We start from the raw sequence: 19,442 nt of genomic DNA, 5'->3' as shown, positions 1-19,442 counted from the left end.
CAAGGTGCTTTGCCTGTCATGATAGGAAAGTCAGACATTTTGAATTCTGCATAGTCTTTAATAATGGGAATGCAAATTTTGATATGCCTATATGTTTTATAAGCAGTATTCTGTCCAATGGGAAGCACTGGCTAGTAAAATGTTATTTTTTAAAAATGGGATTCACAGGCACAGTGAGACTCAACCCTCTGAAGATCTGATGCACTATGATCAATGACAGTAGTCACTGCTGCAAAACTACAGCAATCACACATTAAAATGCATACGTAAGTCTATCCCCATCCTGCAGTGATGTGTCCTTCTCACGTTGCATGCCACTAATAGACACAATGGCAGCATTTGATCAGAGCAAGACATAAAAAGTGAGGAGAAGGAAGGCTTACTGAAGGGGCTCCCCACAAAGGAATAATCCACCCACAAAATTACATTGCTTATACATAGGGCCCGAGTTACTATGGTTCTGATCACAAAAGACGGGTGAAATTTGCAACCAGTCTTTTTATGACCAGAAACCTATTGTGTGAACTGACCTATATACTAATAGGTCAGTTTGCAAAAATAAAGATTTAGATTCAGTCACAATCTGACCTCTCTAAATAATATTCATTAAATAGGTCAAAATTTGTGACTCAGTTTGATTGGTCGCAATCACAGCGCTGGTGGCCTGTAAGGGTCAGCAGACTCATATGCTAGTGATTGCTTTTAAATAAAGTAAACTTTTTTTAAAGCATTCTAAATTCATTAGAGGGAATTGATTTAAAAAAAAAAACTTTCATGGGTCCCCTAAACTACTGCTATTTTCCATGAAACTTTGATCCAAATTCATGAAGGGTAAGTGGTCCAAAGGATATCCCCTTGCCTTTTGTAAATAGGTTACCACCCCGACTATTAAGTCAGTACCTTTTCAATGGCTACTGATTTGGAATTTGCAAAGGATATCCACAACCCACCCCTTCCAAATTGTGAATCAGTATACAGTCAGAAACCTATTTTTGAAATCTGTAATAGTTTACTGACTTCTCAAATGGAAATACCTATTTTGTTGTCACAACCATTCTAATCAGAGTGTTATTATTAATATTAATACATTCTTATTGAGCGCATGGCTACCCATAGGCATCCCAACGCTTACGTAGCAACGGACCACAACCTAGAGTCTTACTGCAGGTTTTGGAATAGCCATGTATCTAGCTGTTTCCTGAATGCAAGGTGATCTGATGTAGATCTGAGCTTGGGCAGAAGGGAGTTTCATAGAGTGGAGGCATTGTAGGAAAACATGGGTCCGCCTGCTCGCACTCTCTTTATTTTAGGTACACTGGCTTGGAAGAGGTTAGCAGATCTTAGGTTCCGCATAGGTCGATGGAAATTTAAGAGGATATGAATTATTTTTGGGCCTGTGCCCCATAGCGTCTTGTGTGCAATGCATAGGGATTTGAATTTAATGCGCTCAGCAATGGGCAGCCAGTGAAGTGCTTTTATTGCTGGTTTTGCCAGTTGTTCTCCTGGAATATTGTGTAGTAATCTGGCAGCGGCGTTCTGCACTACCTGGAGCTTCCTGATCGTGGTGTTAGGAGTTCCCAAGTAAAGTGAGTTGCAATAATCCAGTCGAGGAAGGACTAGCGATTGAACCATCGTTCTGCGCGCAGTATCAGGGAGTAAAGATAGCATCTTCCTTAGTTGCCTTAGGATGCCAAAGCAGGTGGCTGCAACTTGTACTGCACGATGATCAAGTTTGAGGGGCCTGTCGAGCCAGATTCCAAGGCATGATTCTAGGTCAGTAATGCTCTTTTTTGGGTGATTGAGGGCAAACACCAGTTGGGTGTCATCCGCGTATGTAACTATACTAACTCCAAAAGGAAGTACTAGCTCGGCCAGTGGTCTGAGGTACATATTAAAAAGGGTGGGGCTTAGCGATGATCCCTGCGGCACCCCGCATACAAGAGGAATCTCTCTTGAGGTGTGCCTACCTTCGAACACTTGGAACGTTCTGTATGTTAAGAACGATTTGAGCCAAGAGAGGGCATTTCCTACTACTCCTACCTCCTTCAGTCTGTCAAAAGTGGCTGTCAGGTCCAGCAGGATAACTGCTACTGTCCCACCAAGATCAAGCACTTTCATGGATTCCTCCATTACTGTTAGAAGTGCGGTTTCCGTTCCATGGTTCGGTCGGAAGCCTGTCTGTGTTTATGAAGAATTTCATTTGATTCCAAGTAGTTGGACAGTGACCTGTTGACATGTTTTTCCAGTATTTTATTTATTAAGTTTTTATTGCCTCCTTATATTTTTGTTTTTTCTCCGAGCAGTAGTTCCTCCTCCATTCCCTCTCTAGCCTTTTGCATTTTTGCTTATATTCACGTAAGTTCGGGTGTACCATGGGAATTTTTTATTTGCGGGGCTCTTTGACCTCCATTTGACGGGGATGGTGGCATCCAGGAATGCAGTAATCCATTCTGTGTATTTGTCATAAGCCGTATTGGGGTCACTGCTCCTGTTAGGGTAGGATGTTGTTAAGCGGTCCGTCCAGGTTTCGGGGATAATTTTTGCCAATGGTCGGTCCCAAACCTTTATATACTGGTCGGTGGACGGGGGTCTAGATATTCTCCAGATTATAGGGATTATTAAATGGTCTGACCAGGGAATAGGGACAGGGTCCTGTGTAGAAATATAGTCAATGTTCGAGAAAATTGGGTAAGATATTAATTTGCATATAGTGTTTAGGCATTGATCTGCAGTTTACTAGGAGTAGTTTAACCTCCAAGTAATTATCTATATCCTTGGTGCCCAGCTCCGTTGATTGGATTTGGAATTTGCATATAGTGCAAGTGCGTAACCCAGATGACAGGCTGAGGCAATGTCTGCAAAGCTCTTTTCCCGACTTACTGAATTCCATAAGCTGCTGCCTTCTGTACGTTATTTTTGCCACATTTGATCCAGGAGGACTGGTCCCGGCCGGGCATTCGGAGCTTAAGTTACTGCATCTGCCTAATAAAGTGGACTTTGAGTCAGCCACTTTCTCATTACTGGATGTCTTTGTTATCTCTCTCAGTTTAGTTGATGGCTTTCTTTCCTATTCTAGTGTTTATCCTTCCTAGGAGCTTTCCAGTCTTGCAGCATGTCCATAGCATGAGCTTTCTCCTTACACATCCTACTATTCAGGACTCCACAGGAGTGTATTTCTTCCCTTGCTGTCTCACCTTTAGCCTCTTAGTTTCCCTCTCACACTATCTCTTGCCTTCGTGTCCCAACTGCTTACCATCTTTATCCCTGTCGTGCTACTTGACTTTAAATTTGTTACATATATTTACTTTTCTGAGGGTCAAGTAGCAGCAACAATTTCCTGGACCAAATGCTTTGTTTTAAATGCTTCAAGGCCATTTTTTTAATTTGTCATGTTTTATTTTACAATCCTAACATAGCTGTTCACCATATTACAACAGTATATTAAAAATGACTGCCATGCTTCATGTGCATGCATCACAGCATATGTGTGTGCATCCGCCAGCACCGTAGAATAGGTTTACTTTAATAGATTAATGGGGTGTATTCCATTATTAACTAACATTGGCAAAGCCAATAACTCAGAATATAAAATATAAGACCTCGTGGTTTTTGCCAATGATTGTATGTTCAGGTTTGTCAAAGAATCCTGTAGTCTATACCTTCACACTATTTGCTTGCTGATTCTTAGAAATGGGATTTCTGCTTGGCTAGGGTTTGCGCCTAAGCCAGGCAGAAACCACCACTCTAGTCAGGGCAATGGAGTTACACGCTGAAGATAACCCCTGCTCAACCCTTGGTAGCTTGGCACGAGCAGTCTTGCTTATTCCAGAGGCAATGTGTAAAACGTTTGCGAAACACACACACACAGAAGCAACATACTAGACACACTATAAAAGAAACCCCACACAAGGTTATATAAAAAATTGCCTTTATATTATCGTAAACACATTAGATCATAATCACACAATATACACTGTGGCAACTAACACCAGGTAGAAATTCACAGGGGATTATATACATGACAAGGCCATTTGGGCCTTGTCATGTACACAAGTACTCAGAAATGACCTCAGGTCAAATAGCCTTCCTTGGGGCCCATCTACGCTGTACCCAATGCCCTCTGTCCAAAGGTCAGGGCGCTGTAAACCTTAGGGCCTTTCACCAGGCCCTCTGGTTGCCAAACCACAGACGTGCATGCCTGGGGGCGAGGGTGCATCTCACCCCTTCCTCATTAGGAAAAGCATTGCCCCCTCATTGCAGCTGCCCACGCTGTTGCGGTGTAGCTGATGCAAAATGAGCCTTGGCACCTAGTGCCCAGAGAGCACAGCTCCTCTCATATCAGGAATTATCTCTGAACCACTTATCAGGGAATCCCCAATGCATTCCTATGCGAGGGCAGCCTTACAGCAGTGAGAAACCAAAATGGCTGTTTGTCACTACCAGGTACATGTCCAAACTTTTACCCTCAATTCACTCTGCCCATAGGGCTAGCTAGGGCCTACCTTAGGGGCGACTGACATGCAGGAAAAGGTGGATCACAGACGTGGCACACACTTTAGGTGTCACGTCACAATGGCCAGTAGTGACGTAGCCCTGGGTATCTGAGATACCACTTTACAGGGGACTGACAGGTAAATTAAATACGCTAAACAGGTGTACACCAATCGTACCATGTTTACCACGGAGAACACACGCATTTTACACTGGACAGAAGTGCTAAAGAGTCCAGAGTCTAAAAACCACCAACACCAGGTCAGGAAGAAAGGCTAAAAGGAAGGCAAACAGTTCAGGGATGACCCTGCAAAAGGGCCAAGTCCAACAATGATTAATAGTTGAATGTGTGCACTATGTCACAACCATTTATGTTTATAAATTCTAGCTTTTTTACATCTCATTCTAAAAGGGTGAAAGAGGAAGTGTTCATAAAGGAGTATTCAGAATTTATCAATTATGACGTGTTGTAGTACTGTTTGTGTAATAGATATCAAGAAGACTGTGATAGCAATTTTAATTTCTATCAGAGGTCCATATCATATGCTTGTAGAACCACTTGCATATTCTGTAATACATAATCATATAGCTAAATAACATGACCTCAATAGTGCATGGTAATATAGGCTTTGTGACTTATGCATGTGACAACATGCACCCATAATACTCCATAATACTCCACAAAGATATTATTTGTGATGAACAGGTGAACACAGTGCTATGATGTCACACAATGACATTCACATCCTTTTACACATACTCCTTTAAATAACTTGCAACAGCACTATAATAAGATGCTGTAAATCCTGTAGTACAGGCAGATAATACAGAAATGATCTGCAAACAGCAACCATCATTCAGTGGGTAAAGGCAAGTCAGCCTTAAGCACAGGTAAAGCAACACAAGGTATGTAATGTAGTATAGATATATGGTGTAGGTGCAAATTTCCAGGTTTAAAGGGTGCTTGGCTCAGTAGGAGTTATACATAATGTGGCAGAAATTGGCATACGCCATGGTGTGTATGGTAGGGAAACATGATGATGGAAAGAAGCCAGGAAAGAACAAAGTTGGTTAGGAGAACTCTGGAGAAGAGGAAGCTGATTCACAAGGTCTAACTTAGAAACTAGAGACAAGAATATGAAGGGTCCAAACGCCACTGCAATGAATGGTGTATACGTTAAGCAAAGAGTTGGTGCTGTTATATTCCTGCGTTAGGCCCATGTAGCGAAGCAATCTATTTCTTATATTGTCCTCATGAATAACATTTCCAAGCTCTGACCTTTTGCATACATTTACATGTTCGACAGTGTTGGATTAGTGTCTTTGAAACGAAACATGTTTTACATCTAGCTTTGCCCAACATTATCACAACACCCTGAACATCATATAAAAGGTCCTATTTCTTACTATGTGCAAATGTCATCACTATCTGCATCCGTGGGAAGACAGGGCTATCTACATATCTACAACATCACTAGTCTATGCATACATCGCAAGGCTGCTTTCTATTATAAAAGATGAGCATCCCAATAGATAAGTAGAGGAGGTACTTACGCTGACACCAAGGGTCTTTGCATGCTGAGAAATCACCACGCAGAGGTCTATTTTGTGAGGGGTGTCCAGTTCATGACCAAGATGGGGTTGGATCGTCCATTGGGGTGATTCTTGAATTTACACCTACACACACTCTAAATACCCTTACAGTAGGGTCTGCATCGTAGGAGTAAGCCTGATTACTGCCTTGTTTTATATGCCTGCATATATACATTGCTTTAGCACCATGGTAGAACTCTACCTACTATTTACACTTTTGGTGCTTTTAATCATGTTTATCTGCTTCTGTTTCCTAATCATTGCAGCACACGTATTTTCTGAAAGAATAACGTTGGTTCAGTAAATATTTTGGAAAACGTCCCACTGTGTATTCTCTGTATATTTCTCTGAGAACAATTGATCATGAGTGACTGAGCTAAAGGTTCTGTACTGTTTCCTGATGGGACAGGTTTGTCATGTTCAGTGGTTGCCAGAAACCATTCGCTCCCTGTTAGGTTAGGGGGCTTATGGTGGCCCATTGAGCTAGCTGGTCTATCGGCCAACATATCCTGTGGGGTGTCTAGAATCAGTCTTGACACCAGGCCCTTAGTTTATGTTGTCTGAATAATGCACTGGTCCTACAGATTGGTAGGAACTACACGACAGGGCAAATAGAACTTAATTCAGATACTCCATAACTAATTTTGTCAAAATCTTAGGCCAACAAGCAGCTCTTCAGCAAAGTAGCAATCCTCATGCGTTAGACAAGAAATGTTGAGATTAAGGACCACTCTAGTTGTTTGTTCGAAGGGATCAAAGAAAGATGCATCTAAAACCGACTTCATGCTTAGAGAAACCAGTTGTATTGATGAGTAATGGGGAAGAGATTGAGTAGTTATATGTTTTTCCAAAAGAGTTTATTGATAGTTTAATGGTAATGAAGAGTTTTCTTACAAAATGTCTTCTGCCATACATGAATGATTCAGGGCTCATGGGATTTCATCGAGGACGTTTAATCATTGGTTGACTTGGCATCCAACAATGAAAGAAGCTTATGTATGTGTTTTAACTCAAGAGCATGCATTTAAAACTTCAAGTACATACACATCCTATACCAAATTGTAAGGATATAGAAGAAGGATTTTGGTATTCTCCTCCATTACAACAGTGACTCACATCGACCAACCAAAGATGCAAATTTATTGGGCATATGGACTGATTTATATTGCATCATATTGCATCATGACTTCCCATACAGACAATGTGGCTTTTCAAGCCCAAGCCTTTCTGTTCGTCATTAAAACACTTAAACCGTTTCTCCATCACAGTGGAGTTCAACAGATGGTGAGATCCAAAGTAAACTACGACTACGACAAGAAAATGAGGATGGACAGCGCACCGGGCCCCAACGGAGTCCCAGCGGCTGTGTTCAAAGAGGCATACGGATTCTGGGCAGACCAGCTAACCTTACTCTTTAAGCATGCCTTTGAAACGGCTTCCATTCCATCATCGTGAAAAGGCTCAATACTCTGCCCCATATATAAAAAAGGAGACCACACAAAACCTGAAAACTATCGGCTTGTGGCTATGCTAGACATCGAAGCAAAGGCATACGCTAGAGTGCTGTTGAAGGAATTAGAAAGCTGGGCGGAGGAGCACAACATCCTTCCATTTCTTCAAACTGGATTCAGACCACAATGTTCCTCAGTAGATAACATCATAGCACTGGGTTACTTGTCCAGACGTGCGACTCAGCCCGCTCAACCTCCGTTGTTTTGCTGTTTTGTGGACTACAGCGCAGCATTAGATCGAGCATATTATGGAGTAAACTCACCAATTGGGGCATCCCCAAAAAGCTGTTAAAGGCAATAAGGTCTCTACACAATGGGACCTGGTTACGGATTAAGACCAGTCAAACGTCGCTGACCAACAAGGTCCTAAGAAATAACGGCCTTAAACAAGGGTGTGTACTTGCACCGCTCCTGTTCAACATCTACACATCCGACCTGGGTCAAGCATTGGAGGGGGCAAACTTAGTCATTCCAATGCTGGGGAATGTGCGGCTCCAAATCCTTCAGTACGCTGACGACCTTGTAATTTTGGATCATACCAGGATAGGCTTACAGAAAGCCCTAGATGCGCTACACAGGTTTAATCAAAAGAATAACTTATTGGTAAACCAGGAGAAGACCAAGATTCTTATCTTTGGGAAGTACCATCACAAGCATATAGCCCAATGGCGCCTGGGTGACCAGGAAATTAGATCTTGCAAAAATTATAACTACCTGGGCCTCAGGCTAACGGAGGGGGCAAAGACAACAGCTCATTTGAAGCATCTAAGAAGTAAAGGGGCAGGAATCATCTGCAGTCTGGGAAACCTCTATCGAAAATTACACAGTCCATCCACGGATTCTATCTTGAAAGTCTTAAAAGCAAAAATAGTGCCCTCAGTTAACTATGGCCATTTAATCTTCCCCGGAGCCCTTACCAACTTTTATATGAGTTTTCAAATTGCCGCATATAAGAAAGTGCTGGGCATCCCACGACAGGCCAGGAGAGCCAGAGTAAGGCTGGAGCTGGGGCTCTCTCGCCCCGACATTTCTTGCCTGGGAGACAACATAAAATATTACATTAGCACCTTGCGAGCCCCAGCAACAGCATTGAAAGCGCAAATTAAAACAATCTTCAAAGAAATCGGATCCCCATGGCAAGCGCAACTGGCAGTAGCCAATCAATTGCTGGAAACAGAGGTGCAAAACCTGGCCAATACGAATATTTCAATTCCAGCATGGAAAAGAGCAGTGAACCAACAGGTAAAGCAAATATCATTCGCAAGAGATCTCGCTAGTCTGCATCATCACCCAAATCTCTCCTCACTGGATGCCTCCTATAAAGTGGGAAAAGCACAGCCCTATCTTGTGCAAGCCCTATCCGTTCAAACTAAAATAAAATCACTTATACGAGGCTCCTGGCACTACCCTTAGTGGAGTTCAATCAAAGCTGGGCCCGTGTGGATAAATCAGTAGCATGCAGACTTTGTGATTATCATCAGGAATCCTGGTATCATTTGTTGCGTTGCTGCCCAAAGTTAGCCAGTGAGAGGCATCGTTTGGTCATTCCAATCTGCAGAGCTCAGGGCCTCAACCGATGCTGCGAAATTTCGGACTTGTGTTTTTCGTCTACAGCAAGTCAAATAGTAGCACGGCTGGGGAAATTCATAGACCTAATTCGTATAGGACTGTCCGCAAATGCAGAGCCGCAAAAAGAAAACTGCAGGTCTGGAAGGAGGAGAGAGGCGGATATATCTCCCATTTATAAAAATGAATGCACCTTGTGTTTAAACTGCATAGCTAGAATATGACATTTTACTGAAGGTTTTATGTTGAACTGACTGGAGAAAAAAATTAGGGAATACAACGTATGTCGTTTTTTAGATAACTATTTTTATATTGTTATCATATTGTAATGGTTTTAAATAATCGAACAATAACAGCTTTTTCACTTTCACTAAACTACGACTGCTAAGTCTTGCTGGTCTTTCTGTCCACCTCTTGATTCCAATCAATGCTGTCAGACTATTCTCAGGCTCTAAAACATAAGAGTATAAAGCCCCAGTCCTCAGACACCTACACCGGCTTTCCCTTAAGGTCAGAATTAAATTCAAACTGCTTTGTATAAAACCTAGCTTCTTACTACTTAACAAACCAGGTTATATGAGTTTCAGAAAAGATATGCAGAAATCTTAACGTAGGAAACTAACACAATCTTCTCAAAACCAGGAAATGCAACAGCTGAACAAGTGCCACACAATCCATTTCAAGAGCTTCCGTTTAAAACTCAACAGTCTGAATCCCTATCCTAAAGGATTAAAGCCAACCAAACTAATCATTCTCGCCAGTGCTTAATTTATAATAACATTTGTGCCAGGGCCCTCACCAGTAGGCCACTGCCGCTTTAACCACCTATTGCCTTGCAAGCACTACCAACGCAATACCTATGCAACTATCAACCATAGCACCCCAACAAGTGTGATTATTTGGACTATTCCAGGCCACCAAATCGATAACAATGGCTTGGGTGTCAGGAATTATTCGTTTTTAATGTATATTGAATTAATAAACAGCTGTTGTTCTCCTCAACTCTAAATTACACAGACAGTGCCACAGTGTGGCAGACTGTTATAGTGCCAGTATTCAAAATTAAGTGCAGTTGCCGAGCACCGGAAACCACTGGGTCAAATTAAGCACTGATCCTCACTCACTAAGACACCTGAGAACCTCGGCATAATTTTCCGTCCATGAGTCAAAGTTTTGCTTTCACTCTTTTTCTTTTTTACTCTTACTTCCAATAACATTGATTTGCCTACTTCTTTACCTATCACTTACAATATATCCTGAGCTTCCCATACAGTTCTACACATTCCTGGTTCCCACTTTCAACCTGATATTTGTCCTTTACAACTTCTTCCTGTGTCCATCTGTAAACAGACCCTTTCTCAGCATCTTGTCTCATTATTTGCCCCATCAGAGTCAATCTAACTCTGATATATGTTTACATCTGTAAAATTTGTCTTGAACAATAGCTGTACAATAAAGAATGCCCACTGTTGTTACATGAACAGGGCACTCATGCCCCAGAGTAGACCTCTCTATTTGAGAATGTATAAATAATGAAATGAATAAAATATTACATCTGCATTTGTGTTTGGATCAAATTATTTGCAATCAAGCAATGTTTTTCCAAGTCCAACAAAAATAGCTTATCTAGCATCACACACTCTCTGTAATGTGAAGTATGTTTGTCAGGACATGATAAAGGCAGTCAATTACTTTGAAGATAAAGAGCCTGATTTAGAGTTTGTTAGGCAGGTACTCTGTCACAGATCTGATTTATATCCCATCCACTGTATTGAAAGTGAAATAGGATATTATGCACTTACAATATGGAGGACAGGACAACTGCCAAGTTTGTGATGGAGTACCCTGTCGGCAAAACTGTAAATAGGATCCAAAGGTTTCATCATTAGCACACAGGGAGGTATGGAGCATAGTGCATGGCAGGTCACAGGCTCACAGGCTTCCATTTACAGTTGGGACCAGGGTATTAAAGTTGGGGCATTTCCTTTTTTTTAATTTGAGGTGGCAGAAGAAACTGACATCAATCTCATGTCATATCTAAGCCTTTTGTTGATTGTTGAAGAAGGATGCAGGCTATTTGTGAGGAGATAGGCATCAGCGACCTTGTGAAGGAAGATATCGATGGGAGTTACCTTGAAGCTGTTCAATAACAGGCAAAAATGTGAGTTACAGTGGGTGTAAGTGACAATCCACTGAGATAAGTACTCCTTCAGATGATCAGGACTATTGAATAGAGTGTGCCCTTTGAATCTAAAGCATGTCACAGATTTAATAGTACTATTCTGCAACTGAGTGAAAGCTGCTAATGGGTGTCTTAGTGAAATTTATGTATCCTTTTCCGAAGAGAGAAACAAGTCTTATCATAAACCCCTTCTATACATCTTTCAACCTGAGAATGGCAGGTAGACGACTAAGGACACAATAACCTGGTTCAACACTAAACTGCAGGACTGCAAATTGGAGGTTGTGTGTGTGCCAGGAAAGAAGAACTTGACAGATAATTTCCTTTCAAATTTTCCTTCCAAATGTATTTTTATGATAATGGTGAAATAATTTTGTGATGGTGCCTTTTTATTCATATAATTACTAGGAGAACATGCAACACCTGAAATTTTACATGAAATACTTTACATAATATGATAACATTTTTGCTGCTCTATGGCATTTTTGTCTAGGGTGGGCATGCTGTTTGGATGCATTAGCTTATTATAACTTCACAGTGATATATATTAATCACCCACACGCTCATTTGTTATACTTTGCTATCATGATAATATGTGATTGAATTTACAGCTTCTTGTGTTTACAAAGTAAACACGTATGACTTTCTTGAAGATGGAACAACAACAATACTGACTGTATGCCAAATGTATCTCCTATGCAATATTGTCCTGTCTATGCTGTTAAATTCACCATTTATAATAATGCCAGGGTACTCTTGAGCAAAGAGACCATATTCCAAACTTCCAAACGGGTGTAGCCTTATCTACATTCTTATTATAGGGTTTTCGTTATAGGACAGCTGGAGGAAACATACACATATACGCCCACGTAATTTCATGCAGTTCCCCTAACACAAAGCCAGAAGTACAGCTTTGACAAAGAGTATTCCCAGCTGTTGTGAAAGTAGTGTTCTGTGAACCATAGATGTAATCAAAAATGCTTTCTTGATTTATCAGTACAATTTTGCCTTAATGGTTGATTACATTTTGGGGTTTGTTCCAACGTTTCATGAATCTGTTGCAGTGTATTGTTTATAATTACCACACACTTCTACTTTATATGATGGGTGTTCTCCTCTTGCATAAGAAGGTTGTGTGTTTTGTTTAGCAGCATGTTCGAAATAATGAAGAGATACCAATGAAGGAGCATCTCTACGGAACCATAGATAACTACATCCATGTGAGAGGCGAAAATCAGAGGAGATCCGTGCAAGAGTGAGTATGCATCCATCACATGCACTTGTGTCGTAGTGTATAAGTGTGTGTTCACTTTTGTGCATTCAGCTTCTTCCCCAGGGAGAGGCTGTCTCCATCCGGTATTGGTCTTTGCAAAGATGCCAAGCTCCAATGGTGACATAAAAAGGAGGTTTAACTGCCAAATTCAAATGGGGAGCAATTGTCAGCAGCCACAAACTATATGAAAAGACTAAGGGCCCGATGTAGGTGGCCATTACCGGTCGGTAACGGCCGAATTTGGCTGTTACCGACCGGTAAATGGGTCATTGAGATGTAGGGGACCTTTTTTACAGAATTGGTAAATTTACCGAATCGGTAAATTTACCGATTCTGTAAAATACCGAATCGGTAATTTTACCGATTCGGTAAATCTCACATGTAGGTGGCACTGCAAACAGTGCCACAGGCCTTTAGGAGTCGGTATTTTACCACCCAATCCAATTGGGTGGTAAAATACCGAATCCAGGTGTGCATGCACATCTGTGCATGCACACCTGTGCCATGTGACACACAGGCACACATGCCTGTAATTGGGGTGCCAGAGGGTGTCAAAGTGACACCCCCTGCACCCTTGCAAAATTCGGTATTTACCGATTTGGTAAATACCGATTCGGTAATGCCCATTGATTCCTATGGGCTTCAATGCCCATAGGAATCAATGGGCATTACCGATTCGGTATTTACCGAATCGGTAAATACCGATTCCTTCCGATTCGGTAATTATAAAAATAAAATTACCTACATCTGCCCTCCTCTTTTTTACCACTTCTTAAATACCGATTCGGTATGAATCGGTATTTAAGAAGTGGTAAAAAAGATTTACCTACATCGGGCCCTAAGAAATCAAAGTCCACCCTGACCTACTGTTGACTCACCCTGGGCGTAGTTCATGTAGCAGCGCTACGCGTAGCTACGTGAAGTGCACTTCGCACTACGCAAGCTACAAGTAGCTGCGGGAACTGCATAGTGCACTGTGCAAAATAGTGTTCGCAGTGATTGCACAATGCCGAATGCTTGTCCATACTGTGCAATCAGAGCAAACCGCATCTTGCACAGTGTAAGCGGTCGTTTTCTGCCACTCGAGTGGATTTTTACTCGAGCTGCAGCTTTCTCAACGCGGACTGGCAGTTTCTCATCGCGAGCATACGCGACCACTCGCAATGAGAAACCTGACCTCCCCGTGTTGAGAATCTCGCCGGGAGGTTTATTTTCCATGCTCGCGATCAGCAACTTGATGTTGCTGATCATGAACGAGCAAAAAGTCTCGCCGAGATGTCATTTTGCTCGCTCACGGTCGCCAAGTTGACGTTGAGGAACGCGAGCAAGCAAATAATGACCGATATGTTACGTGTGTTTGCACTATGCTATGTGCAATTCGCGCAGGGCGAAGTAGCTCAAACTTCGCAAACTACACGAGCGAATCGTAGTACTTTGCCCAGGGTTACTGTTGACATGAAACAGTTAAGAAGATGTTTTTATACATTGTTAAAAGATGCTCAAACTTTCGAAAGTCAGGCTGCAGATTCCATAAGGAGACTGACAGCACTGTGCCTCTTAAACTTAGCTGTCTGGACCTTTCTAGTTTGGAGCCATCTAAATCAGTTTATCATCCTGTCTTGCAGGGCCGTTCATGCTTACCTATTGGTATCATAACAGTTATGATCGCTAGAACACTTAGATTTGAATGTTTTACATTTTCCCAGAAGTTGTGCACCAGGGTGAACCAGCTCAATCTATGCAAAATGAGTTGGATGTTTTTATGGAGGCAACAGCTCAGCACTGAAAAGTTTTTTGCATGTGTCTCTATTGCAGGTATCCAGAGCTCACCGACCCTTATTGCAGTGTAGAAGAAGGTTACAGCCAGCTTCGAGGAAGAGAGCATGAAGAGCAGGTGAGGACCATTGCTTAGAGTGCATGATGGTTATACATTTCTCTTCAGAGGGGATCTCTAGCAGCAGACATTTTGACATAACAGGGTACCTGAGGTAGAAATGGCTAGAGGCAGCAAATTCACCTATGCCGCATATGTACATTCAGGAGCAAATTCTGTGATCTCCATTAGGAAGTTGACATCTTAAATAATACAAGTTAGGGTTTTCTCCACATATAGGAATCACTTTCATTGGCTGCGGGTTTAGGTTTGTCTCATCATGATTTGCATGCAGTTCATGACACACCCCACTTGTACATAAAAGAGATACTATACCTGCATCAACTCCCTAGGACAATAATATAACAGGACAACTGCCAGGTCATAGACGCTAAGTACAAAAAGTATGAGGTTCTTGTAGCAGGCATGCAATGACAAACTGAAGAAGCGCTAGAGTAAGTAGACTCCACTGACAAGCAACACATCTGGGACAACCAGTGCAGATTATGGCCTGGAAACAACTGTACTACAATTAAATCCTCACATAGGAAGTCAAGAGAGTGGACTGGTTAGGTCTCGCGAAAGTGGACTCCATAAATGTAAAGAATTTCCCCTTCTCCTTGGTAACTGGGTGACTGGGTGCTTCAAACACTGAAGAGAAAAAAAAGTTTTAAAAAAATTAGATAACAGTCTTGGTTGACATGAAAACCTGAGAGTATTATTTTACCCAGACACAGAAAAAAGAAAGGGCTACATTACCATATTGCTTTGGATGCTGGTGGAATTTGAAAGTGGTGAGGTATAATATAGCCTAATAGCGGGCTATATTTGCTAATAAAGGCCCGCTTCAGCGTTAAAGGCCGAAGCCCAAGGCGAGGGCCTTTAACACGGGAGCAGGACTTCAATAGCCAGTATAGCCCAGCTATGAAGGGCTATAAAGCTATTAGAACTTTCTGCTACTAGAGGGCAGAATGTTCAAACAAATAAAACAAAGGCCTCTCCGAGCCCGAGGGGGTTTAAATTCCCTTGGTCTCAGAGAGGCCTTTTTGAAAACAACATTGGAATGTTGCTTTGCGGACCTTTACCGGCCCTTAGAAGCATGGAGCACTCCATTGTCTTCAATGGAGTGCTCCACATTCCAATGTTCTGATACCGAGTAACGAACTTTGGCAAGCAAGCATTACAAACAAGCTTGACGTTTACCTGGGTGATCAGGGGGAAGCTACCACCCCCTTCCACCTCAAGAACATTGTTAAAAATTAGTGGAATTTGGTGCATTTTTCAGAAATGTTTCTGTAATAAATTGACCAAAAACAAAGGGAGGCATGCCCAGAAGCAGCGTCCAACAGTGCGTTCCCCCAGTAAATGGATGAGAGAAGTTCTAGTCCTAATTCAAAAGTGGTGGCCAAAACGTAGCTTACACTAAGGAAGAGATGTTCTTTCAGTTAACCCCTTCTCTGCTAGGCCTTCTCCCCCTCCCCCAGTGCAAAGCCTTTTTTGACTATTTGGGGTAGTATGTTCTCTTGCCCCGTAACCTTTTGTCCACATAAGTTATTCACACCAAATTTGCATCCTTTTCTTCCAATATCCTGAGGATTCTAAAGTTACCCAGGGTTTGTGGATTCCCCAAGGGGAGCGAGAAATTATCCAAAACACAGCAAAATGTTGTTTGTTTGGGGAATAATAGGAAAAGGTGCTGCAGAAGAAAGTGGCTGTTTTTTTTTTACCTACAAATGGTATGTGGTGCTAAAATCACCATCTTCCTAGCTTTCAGAAACAGGCAGACTTTTGTCAGAAAACCAAACTTTCCACACAATTTTGGCATTTTACTGGGACATAGCCTATTTTTCCTATTTTTTTAGCTTTCAACCTCCTTCCAGTTAGTGGTAGAAATGGGTGTGAAAGCAATAATGGATCCTGGAAGCTATTAAAGTAGACAAAAGTCTTAATTTAGCGAGGGGTCATTTGTGTAGATCCTTCAACATTTTCTTATAGAAACTAAGGGCCTGATTATGATGGTGATAGGACGAGCGTCCGACTGTCATCCTGTCGGAAACTGGACTGGCTGACAGAGAGTCGGCAGGTCCCACCAGGGAAATTAGGATCCGACCGCTGTGGAGACAGTCAGAAACATGCCTCTCAGCATTGAGACTTGTGCTGCAGCCGAAAAAGGGCTGCATCACATGCATCAATGCTAAGAGGCATGTTTGTAAACATATTCCTGCACCATGTGGCCACGGTGCATGGATGTTTTGTGGGGTACCATAGGTACCCCCTAGACCCCATACCGAAGGGGTCACTTTTCTCTGCCTTTTCATGGCGGGCGAATCACCATAAAATGGCTAGTGGAAAGGCACATTTAAATCCTTACGGCAGTGCCTGAGCAGGCATCCCCACTATTGTAGGGATTGCAGTCCCTCCGACGGTCCGACGGGCTCCTTGATCTTGTCAGAAGTGTGGCAGTCGGTTTCCCCACCACCCCTCCATCTGCCCGCCTTCGTAATGCGGCGGGCAGTCCTGAAGTGCCAAATGGCAGTGGGATGGCCTCTAATGACCTGACAGTGGCGGTCCCTCAGCCATCGTATTCAGGCCCCAGACTGTTGAAATAAAAAAATATTGAAATTGAGTTGAAAAAAACAGTCAATTGTGCCAACGTTTTCATCTGTAACTTCTTGTAAGTATGACAAATTTTTTAAAGCAATATAACGTTATGTCTGCTGTATACATCTGGTTGTAGGCAGATATAGGTCTTGTAGGTTCAACAAAAACCAGAGTTACCCAGAGCAAATAACTGAGCTGTGCCTTGCAATGTTTTTTAATTGTGTACCGAGTATATAGCAATTCATTTGGTAAAATATAAAGAGTGTAAAGTAGCTATCAAGGTAACCTATGAATTTCCTAAATGAGAACAAAATATAGAGTCTAGTAGCAGTGAGTATTTGCACATTTCCGAAATTATAGGTACTCGTACTTGCATGTGAATTAGAGGAAATTTTTTCAAAACTGCTTATTTTTTACACATTGTCTTATGGTTGGAAGGCAGAAATGCATAGAAGGTCAATTGGTAATAACCATTTTCCTATTCTGTGTTTCCCCAAGCCTCCCAATACAAAGGGTACCTTAGTTGTGTGGGTAGGCCTAGCGCCTACCCACACAACTAGGACCCTAGTTGTGTGGGTACCCATCATATTTTTACAATGAAAACTGACACTTTTTTGCAATGTACCTAGCTTGGGATTTTGGACCTTAGTTCTGCTGTCACCTTCTGAAACTTAGCAAGCATGTACATTTTTTTAAACTAGACACGCATGGGGAATACAGGATGGGGTAACTTTTGGGGCTCTCTCTAGGTTCTGCTACCAAAAAATCCCTTGCAAACCTCAAACTTTATAAAAGAAAAACACATTTTACTCACATTTCTGTGATGGAAAGTTCTGGAATCTATGGGGAGCCACAAACTTCTACTTGTGTGGGTAGGCCAAGCCCGGGATCAAAAACGCAGGTTAAACCCTCACAAAACCGGGTAGCTTTGCGGTCAATAATTTTGAAGACTCCACAGCACATTTGAGGTTTGCAGGGAATTCTGGGTATGAATATGTTAGTAGATCCATGCAAACTGCACCTCCCTGGACTCCCCCGGGGTGTCTAGTTTTCAAATCGTCTGTGTTTGATAGGTTTTCCAGATGGCCGCCGAGCCCGGGACCAAATAGGTGCACGGGTGGGAAAAATAAATACATTTTAAAAATAACTTGCCTGCAGCTGGCCATGTCGCACACATCTCCTCTTCGTCTCTAGGCAGCAAAGACTCCCAGAATGCCCTGCGGCCAATTATGAAGCTGCTCTCAGAGAGCAGCTTCAGGATTGACCTGATTAGATCTCCAGGACAGACTGTAAGTCTGTGCCTGCTCTCTCCAACCCAGCTCCGTTGCTAGTTTGACGAGAGCTTTCACTGGGCATGATGGTTTGGCCGGCCTGAGGTGGCCGGCCAAACCATCATTTCAGTGAAGTGTTTATCATTGTTTTATTTGTCCTTTTCTGCCCTATTTGGGGGGGAAAACGTTTCTCTGTCATGGCGGAGGAGAAGCCGCTGCACACACTAACAGCTATGAGCCAACCATGCACACCCCTAGCCAAGCACCATCCACACATACCACCTGCCAAGCACCATCCATGCACACCATCAACCAAGCACCAGTCCATGCACACCACCAGCCAAGTGACAGTCCGCACACACTGCTAAGCAGGCACCAATCTACACACACTGCGCAACCAAACGCTATACCACACACACCACGAGCCAAGTGCGAGTCCACACACACCACCAGCAAAATGCAGTACACACACAGCCAGCCAAACGCCAGTACACGCAGGCCCTCAACACAGCCAGACAAGCACCAGTACACGCAGACTGTCAGCATAACTCCAGTTCACACACAAACAGAAACTTTCCCTGGTATCTAGTGGTTTTCAGCTCCCTTTGGGGATCAGATGAGCCTAAAAATATTAATGAGAAACAGCCACAATATGTCCCTAGAAAAAAGGTTGAGTGACCTTTGTCTATGAAGCTGCTCTCTGACATGCACTTAAACATATTCCTGGAGTCTAGTGGGCTTTCTGCCGCTCTGTGGGAGCCAATCAGGGGTAAAAAATACCCCATCTGGCACCCAAGGGGGACAGAAAGACTGTGCAATTTGTGTTTGAAGCACTTGCAGGTCCATTTTGGGCAGCCCCCACCCCTATGAAAAAACATAATCCCTGGTGCCTAGTGGGCATTCTGCCACCCCCGGGAGGGAGAGGTCAGGGGCTATTGCCCCCATCTGCCTGCCAGTGGGGGGAGGGGCGAAAAGATTGCAGTACATTTTTTAGGGGTGGGGCATTGGCATTTCCATTCTAGGAAACTCCCACCCTGACCTATAAAAATAAATATTGTCCCTGGCTTCCTAGTGGATTTAC

The 19,442-nt window shown here is 42.6% G+C and overlaps 1 protein-coding gene across 2 annotated transcripts in view; it reads left to right on the top strand.

Moving 5' to 3' along the window:
• The window catches only part of LOC144770707 (B-cell receptor CD22-like), a 255,878-nt gene that overhangs the window by 194,505 nt on the left and 41,931 nt on the right, over nt 1-19,442 (top strand). Inside the window, exons 9-10 of one of the 2 annotated variants that reach the window (XM_078655435.1) lie at nt 12,495-12,598; nt 14,432-14,510. In XM_078655435.1, the coding sequence (XP_078511561.1) occupies nt 12,495-12,598; nt 14,432-14,510 (183 nt within the window). Of the gene's footprint in view, nt 1-12,491; nt 12,599-14,431; nt 14,511-19,442 lie in introns of both variants that reach the window. The other variant, XM_078655433.1, reaches the window with a different exon arrangement.

This window comes from Lissotriton helveticus, chromosome 7 (assembly GCF_964261635.1).
Source record: "Lissotriton helveticus chromosome 7, aLisHel1.1, whole genome shotgun sequence".
Taxonomy (NCBI): Eukaryota; Metazoa; Chordata; class Amphibia; order Caudata; family Salamandridae; genus Lissotriton; species Lissotriton helveticus.
The sequence above is the reverse complement of the archived record's forward strand: the minus strand, read 5'-3'. Positions and strand labels throughout refer to the sequence as shown.